At 38.5% G+C, this 12,498-nt stretch overlaps 1 protein-coding gene across 1 annotated transcript in view; it reads right to left on the bottom strand.

Annotated features, from left to right (window-relative positions):
- The window catches only part of gc (GC vitamin D binding protein), a 117,696-nt gene that overhangs the window by 71,349 nt on the left and 33,849 nt on the right, over window positions 1-12,498 (bottom strand). Inside the window, exon 4 of the mRNA XM_028805562.2 lies at window positions 4,210-4,421. Within this exon, the coding sequence (XP_028661395.1) occupies window positions 4,210-4,421 (212 nt within the window). The remainder of the gene's footprint in view (window positions 1-4,209; window positions 4,422-12,498) is intronic.

The raw sequence follows: 12,498 nt of genomic DNA, 5'->3' as shown, positions 1-12,498 counted from the left end.
CTAATTAGATGATTTATCGTGTTGCCTGAACTGTCCATGTCATTTTCTGTTTGGAATGGTAATTAATTCAATTCTCAGCTTCACCAGAAGCAAGAGGGGCCAATCCTGAATGGCCTCCAGTCAGATTTATATACAAACCCACATACTTGGCCAATTTAGAGTCACCACTTTTTGTAAATGACAAGTTTAGTAATTTTCTAGTCAAAGTTACTTCCTATTTCTTCACACTCATTATTACTTTTCCATTTGAAATTGATTTAAGCATTTGTATAAATTAAAAAAAAAAACTGTCCCTGCTTTTTAAAATAGAAGTCATGGGCAAAAGCCTTAAAACTTACAGAACACATCCAACTTAGAAGTGCAGGTAATGGACGAGAAAATCTCATGGTCAGAGTTGTGGAAAGCTGAGCCATACCGGATTAAATTCCTTATCCAGTCTGTCTACAATGTCCTCCTCAGCCCAAATAATCTCTCTCCTAGGGACTGACAGAAGGCCCTACATGCCCACTGTGCCAAGGAAGAGGATCCCTGGAAGATATTCTAAAGGAAGAGGATCCCTGGAAGATATTCTAAATTGTTGCCCAAAAGCCCTGGGAAAAGGGCAATATCAGTGGCACCACGGCCAGGTGCTGAGAGTTATCACAGAGACTGTCAGTGCAGGGATCTCTCTTAGTAGGCACCAACCACCAGTAAAGTGCTCTATTGCCTTTGTCAAGGTCAGAGAGAAGCTGCCATGGCATATGAATCCAACAGGGCCCTTCTGACAATAGCCCGGGATTGGCATTGAAGGTTGATTTGGGGAGACAGCTGAAATTCCCAGACACTTTCGCAGAGAGTTCGCTCAGGCCTGACTTTGTTCTTGTGTCACAAGTATCAAGGCATGTGGTCCTACTTGAATATATTGTGCCCTGGGAAGACTGGATCAGAGAGACATTTGAGAGGAGGAGTGATAAGTACAAGGAGCTCATAAGTGAATGCTGAAGCAGGGGATGGAAGGCCTGTTGTTATCCCATTGAGTCATTCTGCAGGGCTCTCAAGGAGCTGGGGGATTAGGGGACTCCACAATAAGAGAGCCAACAGGGATATCACTGGTGCCGCTGAGAAAGCATCAAGATGGCTGTGGATCAAAAGGAGGGAACTGTGGACCATATAAGTTACCTAGAAACAAGTTGGGGATTGATCACCTCTGGCTGGGTTGCCTGGATGAGGGTGTATGATGTTGAAAGACCCGACACACCTGATCAACCCAAGTCACATCACTCATAATGTGTCTAGATTGCACTATAAGATGAGTTAAATCAGAAGCAGCAAATGGTTTAACTTAAGAAAAATTGCCTTTCATTTTATGTGGTATCCTTTTGAAGTAGACTTGAAGTAGCAAATTTTATAACAGATTCTTGGTATCTTTTTTTTTCTTGTGGTAAGAAATTATTTCCTGGTCACTTGTCTGCTTGCAATGGCCATTGTGGATGGAGTTTTAACATTTACCCTGGACATTTACTCCCAATTTGCAAATTTCCATTGATTCAAGGCTGCATATTATCCTACTTTTCTCTCTACAATTCTGTTTTCCTGAGCTGTAATATTGTGTCATGGCTTGTAACAAATGATGATCTGCACAAAGGTTTGCAGACTGAGACAGTTTGATAGAGACAAACCTGACAGCATGGCCTGAAAGCATCTGGTCAGCAATGCACACTTAAATCATATTATAATTTTTCTATACAGTACCTACGTTTCACCTATTACATTCTGCGTTGCTATATTACATAGCTTACTGAGTAAGATTCACACAAAGTGGCAAGAGTACTTTTTATTTATTTTATTTTTGTTTATTTTTTTATTCATTTTTACTTTTTATTTAAATTAAAAATTAAAAGGAGAGTGCTGCTGAAGAGCAGACATTTCATTGTACTTTATACACAGAACAATAAATCTGAACTGAACTGCTAATCCATCCATCAATCCATTATCCAACCCGATATATCCTAACTACAGGGTCAAGGGGGTCTGCTGGAGCCAATCCCAGCCAACACAGGGTGCAAGGCAGGAAACAAACCCCGGGCAGGGCGCCAGCCCACCGCAGTGAGCTGCTAACACTACAATGTATTTTGTATAAAACCTTAGATTTCTGCTGAAGTTCACAGTGCTGTAGTGCCAGTTAACACAAAATATCTGTGGTATGTTGTGTGCAAGCACAATAAAGAAAATGCTGAGAAAATTAATAAAGGTGGATAATGTACATCAACCAAATCACAAGCATCAGAAACCAGTTATCAAATTTTAATAAATTATCAGAATATAGTAATAAAAGAACTAAGGGCAACATTTTTGACTAAGTAAATGTGATTAAAAAGTTTCACTGTTTCATATGAAATTGTAGTTCTGACTTCTGATTCACAGCAATTGTAAGTCAACGTTGAGTGATTCTGTGACATTTTTTGAGTGATTATTGTCTAGTTTATCACAGAACAGAGACAGCAAATCACATCTTGGCCTTAGCATTCAGTCATGTCAATGGCAGCACTTGGAGATGACTTTTCGAAGTGAAACTGTTCCTCTTGGGCTGAAAAATTGGTTACAGTGGTAGACACTCAGCAAGATACAGCCGGTCTCCTTTTAAAATGGTCGATTCTCAGAAGAATGTTTTGCTTTTTGCCCTATTCCTTCTTAAAATGACATGGATGCACATGTTGGTTTTGCAAAAAGTGCACAATATCACTCTTAACTCAAACAACTGACATATTCAGTAAGTTTTAAGGTTTTTTGTTTTCATGTTTGAATTCTGGACCCATGAATTCCATTTTTAAAGGAAACAACAGGCTATTTGTTTTCTTTTAATTAATTTAAATGTTTCATTTTAGAACACAATTACATGTGGCAAATTAATAAATACCATGATTGTGAAGAAATAATTTTAAATTGAAAAATACAAAGCTTATCCTTTATCTATTGGAGTTGTAAGTGTTGATCATGTGTATGTTCTATCTGGTGAGAGCTGGCTGCAAGTGAAATTTAAAAATAATTAGACTTCATACTACCATTTCTATAAGCATTTATGTCCTTCATGATTTATGATAGCAAAGTTGATGTACCACTAATTATTGCCATGGATAAAGTTTTAGTGCTTTTAGTTTGTATAACTGTTAATTATTTTACAATTTTTACTGTAAACAACTTTTTATGTTGTTTATCAGGAGAGGTACATTGGCACAATGTTGCTGCTGCCTCATGGATCCACATTTGGTCACCGTTGGAGTAAGGCTTGCATATCATACTCTCTACATTCATGTGATCGTTTTTCTCTGGTTACTCCGGTTTTTCTCTCACATCCAACAGATGTTAGATCCTTGTTAGATTTGTTGGCAGTTGTAAACAGGCCCTGCAGGATTATGAGTACCCTGTTCTGGATTGGTACCTACCTTCCATCCAGTGCTGCCAGGAGACCTTGAATTGAATTAAGTGGTTTTGAGAATGTTATTTTTATTTATTTATTTATTTTTAAGAGTAAAGTTGAAAGTGATCTTTTAGCAAAGTTGAAAAATACACTACTATTCTCAGCTTTTAAAACAACTCAGAAGAGCCTTTATTTTAGCGCTGTGTGTTCTCCCACTCATTCATTTACTCAAACACCTATCAACGTATAAAATAATAATTATATATTTATCTCTGGCTCTGCTTTATATTGTCATAAATACATCCATTATGTCAATTAGTTTTCTTTGTATTTTTCTTATTTTTTTTTGTGTTTTGCTATAGCTTAATTCTTTCACAGACTTTGTTCATGTAGGCGAGACTCTTATTAGCAAACGGTTGAAGAGGCATCATACGATAGTTTGATCCCAGAGTTACAAATGCTCAGTCAAGATGACATATTATGTCAATTTTTTAGCAAAGGAACGGGAATTTTTATGGTGCTGTATATCTCTGTGGTTTTAATGTGAATACAAGGGCAACATATTAATTTACTATCTATTACTGTTGAATGGATGTTTGGATTTACTGGCAGCGCAAATCTCAATCAATTTTCTTAATAGAGATTCCTTCAAACCAAATTTTATTGGCTCTATAAATGGTGTATATAAAAATCTATTACTAGTATAAAGGGCATTTCTATGTGAACAAAAAATGGTTTGCGTTTACATTAGAAACCCAAAGCACCTAAAACGACAGTTATACAGAAAACATTTCAAATGTGACTTTCACTACCTGTTTCCATATGTCTGTGGATCTTTCTGAAACTGCTGACAGATCTCTTCATTTGTTGTTTCCTCCAAGGCAGGAAACTCTTCTAAAGGTAAACGAAGATCAGCTAGGCAGAGCTTTCTCTCCAGTCCTTCACTTTTGCAACATTCTGTAATTCCAGGATGTGTGGGGAATCCAGTTGTGTTGGCACATGATTTTTCAGAGATGGCTGTAGCCTGTTTATTGGATGATATTATAGAATAAATTGAAAACTGATGATAAACATTAATTTACCTTTAGTGATATTCTGGCAATGACAGACACTTCAACACAAGCTGTAGCACCTATTTAATACCTTTAGACTCACCTCACTAGGAATGTGAGCATTCATTTTATGTAAACATACACAGCACAGTATAGAAAATTTTAGCATATTACATTTGCTGCTATACCTGGAATTCATTTTGTTCAGCACCATCCCCCTGCCAATACCAAATGATTATCTCTGCTTTATTCAAACCAAACTTCTTGGCCTGACCCACCCTTCCTATGCAATGTGAAAAAACAAAATGTTATCCAAGTTATCCTACACTTTTAGCTATTCATGTGGCTATTCAAGGCTGACTCAGGTGTTGCAGTGTCTCACTTCAGTTGAGCTCTGTTACAAGAGATGTCACCGTAGATTGTACCAGAGTCTACAAATAGCATTCAGAATAAGTGAATGGACATGTTTTACAAGTATTTACAGTGTATGATACAGCTGGTCTTTTACACTTTCACCTAGCCATTCATCTTTAGTGCGTTTTTGTTAGAAATGTTAGAATCAAATTGTGTGTGTCCACATCTTGTTTTTGTTATAGGAACTGACATTTTTAAATTGTGCTTATGTAGTTGCCAGGCAGTCATCACTAAGCAAAAAAGCCTGGAGTGTGCAACATGTGATTTCATTACTGTAACAATATAAAAGTCAGCTTTGTACACTTTCTGGTTGTCCAATTTTGTGGATTCAACCTAAAAAGAAATGATAACTAATGTATATTTTTGTGTATGATAAATGTTTCCATTATACAACTTTTCTGTCTCAGACCTCAATGTAAATCTTTCTTTTTGGCTTACATATAGTGCTTTTCTCTGATTTGACCTTTCATTCTTTCTATACTATGATTTCTGGCTGAGGCCTTGGATTATTAACCTTTCCACTGTATAGATTTGACTCTGGATAGTAACCCTTCATATGATCTTTCTCCGGATGCTAGATGAAATTCCAACTGCTTTCACCTAGCCATGACAGTACATTGTGAATGTATCTAGGCTTTTAAAGAAGACTAGTGTGTGGGAGAACATTTGGCCCAAGGGGGTAGGTGGTGATATTAAAATGAAGACATAACCCTGCATTTAAATGTTTTATTTTAAGAACTGTGATGAATATGAACAAAGAGCATTTATGCAAATGGGAAATGCTCCTACATTTCACTGTGCAAGAAAAACGATACGCACAGCTTCTTGGAGACTCAGCTGTTTCTACCTGAAACATACGCAGAAGTAATCCTGGGTCTTGGCTCTTTAAATTATGTTTTTTTGGAATTAAGAAATTTATATTCAATAAGGGTACCAACTAAACAAACACCTGACCCATTGCTGAAGTCACTGGGATGTATTAGGGAAACAGGCAGTGATGAAATAGCAGGACATAATTAACACTTATACAGCTAGAGTGTACTGCAACTTTCCAGATCCTGCAGATGACTGGCACAGAAGTAGTTTGATTTTTTATTATTACTTTGTATTGCAAAGGCCACCTACACCTATTACAGGCCTGAACCTTTGTATTTCTCCAAACATCCTGTATTGTAAGGGGGACTATTCATGTGATAATAACTCTGGCCCAAGACTCACACTGTGTGTTCTACCTCTACGTGTAACAAAACTTAGAAATTGAAAAAAAAACTATAGCAGTCATGACACATACAAGCTACTGGAGCAGCGTCCTGGCAGTAAAAATGGGAAAGGATAATAGCAAAACACCATCACTAATGGCCTCACTGCTGTTTCCCCTAAAGTTGAGGAGGACTATTCAGATGAACTCTGGTGCCACTTCCACCCAGCAAAGCGTAGCTCCATCCCCTTCTGCCCAGGAAAATATATACGGAAGTTGCCATTTATTCTGGACTGTGATCCTGTGGAGGACAGATGAACCCCCCCCCCCCTTTTCTACTACTTTGTTTATTAAAAGGGGCTTGCTGTTTTGGCACCTCAACACCCTGATGAGGGTGCCCAACCCCCAGTTGGGGCCAGTCTGCTGCTCGAATTGTGAAGAGGGGGGCTGAACGCACCCCAAGGAGACGTGGTCACTCCTCCAAAACCCCTTCTTAAACGGTGATACAATGGTAAACAAATAGTTTTTTTTTTACCTCCACTTTGCTCGATCAGCTGCTGGATTGCTGTTACTGCCTTGCCGCATGATCTGCATCTTGTGCGGCACTTCGAACATTTAAAAGCCTGTACAGCAGCTGTCCTACTCTTTGTCTTTTATTTACGGCCCTGGGCATGGTTAAATCTCTTTGCACTCTTGGTTAAGTCTCGTCTCGCGTGACTTGAGTTCTTGATATTTTTTAGTTTAGAATTTAAAAATGGAATAAGAATCTTAAAATCTAACAACATTCGTATTAAAGTGCGATAAATTCTGAAAAGAATGATACCAAACATATATATGTAGGTTTTAAAATAAGCTCGATTTAAAGCGTGACAAAAACGTGACATAAAATTGTTGCACAAAATATTTGCACTTTTAGGCTTAGGATTTTATATATAGAGAAAGAGTAGATATATACAGTATGTTTTATATATATATATATATATATATATATATATAGGGCGGCACGGTGGCGCAGTGGGTAGCGCTGCTGCCTCGCAGTTGGGAGACCTGGGGACCTGGGTTCGCTTCCCAGGTCCTCCCTGCGTGGAGTTTGCATGTTCTCCCCGTGTCTGCGTGGGTTTCCTCCGGGCGCTCCGGTTTCCTCCCACAGTCCAAAGACATGCAGATTAGGTGGATTGGCGATTCTAAATTGGCCCTAGTGTGTGCTTGGTGTGTGGGTGTGTTTGTGTGTGTCCTGCGGTGGGTTGGCACCCTGCCCAGGGTTGGTTTCCTGCCTTGTGCCCTGTGTTGGCTGGGATTGGCTCCAGTAGACCCCCGTGACCCTGTGTTCGGATTCAGCGGGTTAGAAAATGGATGGATGGATGGATATATATACTGTATATATATATATATATATATACATGTGCGGTGGGTTGGTGCCCTGCCCGGGATTGGTTCCCTGCCTTGCGCCCTGTGTTGGCTGGGATTGGTTCCAGCAGACCCCCGTGACCCTGTGATCGTATTCAGCGGGTTGGAAAATGGATGGATGGATATATATATATATATATATATATATATATATATATATATATATATAATAGAAAGGCATACTTTGTAGATGTGCAAGGTTATTCTTTACATTTAGTTACTTTTTTGAGTAGACTTAGATCAATAACACATAATATAAAGCTATGGGACACATTTACAAATAATTCTACAGGTAGATAGATAGATAGATAGATAGATAGATAGATAGATAGATAGATAGCAATTGTAGAGTTGAACTAAAAGGAATTTTATACTCTTGGAAACAAATCAAATTAAAGCTCATTTAGTGTTAAGTTTACATGGGGACATGACTTAAACACTTTGCTTGTAAGTCCATCCATCCATTATCCAACCCGCTATATTCTAACTACAGGGTCACGGGGGTCTGCCGGAGCCAATCCTAACCAACACAGGGCGCAAGGGAGGAACAAATCCCAGGCAGGGCACCAGCCCAACGCAGGGCACACACGCACACACACACCAAGCACACACTAGGGACAATTCAGGATCGCCAATGCACCTAACCTTGTGTATGTCTTTGGACTGTGGGAGGTAACCAGAGCACCCGGAGGAAACCCACGCAGACATGGGGAGAACACGCAAACTCCACGCAGGGAGGACCCAGGCAACGAACCCAGGTCTCCTTACTGCGAGGCAGTAGCGATACCCACTGTGCCACCGTGCCGCCTTGCTTGTAAGTGTATACCACAAATCCAGCTGTAGAATGTGCAGTTATAACATTACTTCTCTGGCAGAGAAACAGTCAGACAAGGTGGACTTGACTGGATATGGTGGGAGTTACTTCTGAACACTGCAGAGGCCCGGGAACTTTGACTGTACATTTCCTATGCTGAACTTGTGCCATGGGCATGATATCATGTTAGATACTAAAAAGTACAAAACTAAGTGTGATTATGTTTGGATTGATATATAGAAATCTATAGAAATACACAGAAGGGACGGTCGTGTGTGGATTTGAGTTGCTGAGGAAAGTTCTGTCACTTGAGCGTGTGCCTATACTGTAGATAGATTTTCATAGTATTCAGAAACGGTTACAGTGAATTGACAGGTACAAGTGACTGAAATGAAGTTTCTTTGCAAGGTGAAAGGGCTTACTCTTTGTAGAAGAGTAATGAAGTGAACAATGCAGAGGGAATTTGGAGCAGAATCACCGTCTCCTTGGATTAAAAGAAGTCACTTGTAGTGGTTTGGATATGTAGTGAGGATGCTTCTTCTCATAATCAACTAGGAGTAAACCCAGAACACTCTGGAAAGATTTTACAGTATATCAAAATTGAGAGGTTTAAAATGCAAGTGAAATACTAACCATTTTAAATCCTTACCTGAAATACTGAAGTTTCTTGTTACTGTTCACTCTGGAAATTGACTGGTTTTATAAGCCTACCATCTAAACTTAAAGTAATCTGTTGTATCATTTAAACCAAATTCCAAAAAGTAATTGCACCATTACCACTGTAAATCAAATCATATTAATTATTCTTGTCCCGATGCAATTACAAGTAATTTAACATAAGACTAGTTGTAATCTCTAGTGATCCCCACTAGCCTTGTTACGGAAAAGACCGGATTGAATTAAAAATTTAAAAAGATGACAAATGCAACATGATGATGCAGCAGCTAGCACTTCTGCCTCACTGATCCAAAGTCTCAGATTTGAATGCTGCACATTGTTATATTAATGGAGTTTGTTCATGAAGACTAAGTTTCCTAATCAAGGATTAATAACAAGACATCAATCTGAATGAAGGAAATTCCATCCATCCATCCATTTTCCAACCCGCTGAATCCGAACACAGGGTCACGGGGGTCTGCTGGAGCCAATCCCAGCCAACACAGGGCACAAGGCATGAAGGAAATTGTTATATTGATATCTAAACTGAAACCAACAACCTATTTTCCAGAGCCAATTATAACCACACTTTTGCAATATTTGTAATAAATTGTAAGTATATACAATATAATGTATGTGGTAAGGGTGCTCATGTAACAATCCTCATATCATGTATAACGCTATGGCGGCAAAACACATAGCAAATTGTGCCTTTATTAAATGAACTAAACATACCAACATTAATTAAAAAAATAAAGTTTGAAAATTTCAAACAAACAAACAGAAACAGATTTTGGGTCTCTGTCACCTACCTCTCCACAAAAAAGTACTGTGCTTATCATTGTTCTTAATGAGGATTGAAACTCTCACCCCAGGTCACATCCTGCTAAGCCTCACATTCACTTTTTGGATCACAGACAGAGAACTATTTTTGTAACCAGTACTTCAGTTAGGGAACTTTATTTGGTTCATGGAGTCCTCCTCCCTTACAACCTTCAAGGTCAGATTGCCAAGACACCTCTCCCGCTGCCTGTACTCATAAAGATGATAGTTTGTCTCTGTCCTCCTGGAGTGTGACAATGTACTGACCACTAGCATCTTGAGGGAATTCTTCTGATGCATGTTGTGTCTTTTGGGTGCAACTACCACTACAGCAGAGCCAGTGCCATTGGAAAAATCTATAGGGGGCATCTGATATTCTGAGTGAGGCAGTGGCATTTTAGTTAAAATGGAGCTGTTGCAATCGCTCAAGTAAATCTTATGTGCAACTTTTAGTCTCAGTAAACAGTGCAGGATTAACGAATACTCCCCACTACAGTAAAATTTAGTATTATAAAATCGTCATATTATTTTTTTAATTAATTGATATTTCATTATGCTTTTATTAGCCTTTGCTTAAACAAAATGTAAAAGGGTTGTATCCTGGACGTCTTCCAGTGTTCATCTTCCTCATAGACTCAATGTTTTGGAAGAATGTGAAGTGTTATGGGAGACTAACACACACATGCAATTCTTAATGGCCCTTGGAAGCGCAACTCTCTTACTAAATGAACAATATAGACTCAAAGCTAAAATCAAATTGCTAGTAGCGGGATTTACCCAATAACAGATAGACAAACTTTGAAAAACTACTGCAAAAGATTTTTTCAAAAACTACAAAAGCTTTTGTTTTTACTCTTTCCTTAATTGATGAAGTACAACAATAAATAACATCACAACAAAGTTCCTTGCTTCATTAAATGATTGCTGATAAAAGGGGTCAGGAAATGTTGCTTGAACAGATTTGTGCTGAGGTTTGGCAAGGCATCTGTGGTTGTTTTTAGGTCACTATGCACATTACAGCATGTGTGTACCATAATACAGCTTTTGTAGATGCTGCTGTTTTTCTTTTTTCATGTTGTTGTAAATGCTTACAGGGATGGTTTCTGTTAGAGCACAACATGTAGTAGAGTTATTTTTCAGTAGCTTGTTTCATCCTTACTTGCTGATCATTTTGGCATTGGCAAAAAATAAACGTATCCAGAAAAAATATATGAATGCAGGGATAATGATCAAACTCGACACAGGACCATTTACTTCATAAAATCTCTTCAGCCAGCAAGTAATCAATGTCAGTGCCAGACCTTGTGCTGTTGGAGAGCAAAGCTAATATGGTCTTTCAGAAGAGAACAGATCTGACTGATCTGTTTGTAAACAGCACAAATGACATACAAGCTCTTTTAGGTTGTCAACAATGTCCTTTTCTATTTTTGGAGCTCGGCACAAAAGAATGTTTATGTGGATCTCATGCAGTCAATGGTTCACATAGAGTGCAAGTTTTGTTCACTCTGAATTTTTTGTTATGCAAAGCTTTTCATGGAAGATTCCAAGACTTTATGGCCTTCCACTACCTACACATGTGTGCATATTTTAAAGTACATTTCTCAATTAATAACACCTTTTCAAATTGTTTAATATTACATGAAGATGTATGTGGCTTTTGACATGTTACTGACACATTCAGTCATTTTCTAACTTGTTTAGTTCTGGATAAGGTCGCAGGGGGTGCAGAAGCCTAACCCCGCTATTATAGGGCACAAGGTAGGAATAATCCCTGGAAAGGGCACCAGTCCATCACATGGTGAACACACACACCAACCACACACTGGGGCTAATTTAGTACCACCAATTTATCTCACCTGCATGTCTTTAGACAGTGGATGGAAATCGAAGCACCTGGAGGAAACCCTCTCAGACACAAGGAGAACATGCACTCTCCAGACAAGGAAGACCCGGGACACAAACTCTGGTTTCCTTATTACTAGGCAGCATCATTACCAGTGCACCACAGTGTCACCCTGACACATTTACTTTCAGAAAAAACAACAATAAGTAAAAATGAGTAAAACAGTGTTTTTTATTTCTTAACCTATATTTTTTCAAAAATCTGTTCTCAAATACTGAAAGGTCCTTTAGATGTTCACTTTTCCATTGTTAGTAATATTCTTCTCTAGCTTCCTTTTGCCATATTTTATTTTGTACTGTATTAATCTTTTGTTATGACAGGGGCATAGAGAAATGTGTTAGGTGCATAAGGTTGTGTGAAGACAGGCTTATACCAATGGACGTACAATTCAAGCCACACTTTACAGATTATTGTATCTGTTCTTTTATACAATGGTGAAATATTCTCAGGATTATAAAGTTATAAGAATATTATTCATTTCCTGTTTGTCTTTTGGTCATTTTTTTAAACTGTGATTTCTATATTACTTTATAGGAAATTCAATATTGAATGAAAATACAGGCAGATTCACTCGAAAGAGGCCCCAGATATTCTGTAATAACTCTCGCTAGGACGAAGCAATCTAAATGAAACAATGTGCAATGTGCTCCTCAGTATATGGAGCTTCAAACAAGCCAGGATGCCCATGTGTCAGAGCGATGAGGTAGGTGCTGGACAGCCGTCGCCACATTTAAACTTTGGAACTTCTGGGTGCATACCGTCCGTACCCTTTCACTCAGTCACTCGACTTCTCATCAGGATGGTGGTGTACAGTATTGAATAGCATGTCTTCAT

This window comes from Erpetoichthys calabaricus, chromosome 7 (genome assembly GCF_900747795.2).
Source record: "Erpetoichthys calabaricus chromosome 7, fErpCal1.3, whole genome shotgun sequence".
NCBI lineage: Eukaryota > Metazoa > Chordata > Cladistia > Polypteriformes > Polypteridae > Erpetoichthys > Erpetoichthys calabaricus.
This window is presented reverse-complemented; position numbering and strand designations above follow the sequence as displayed.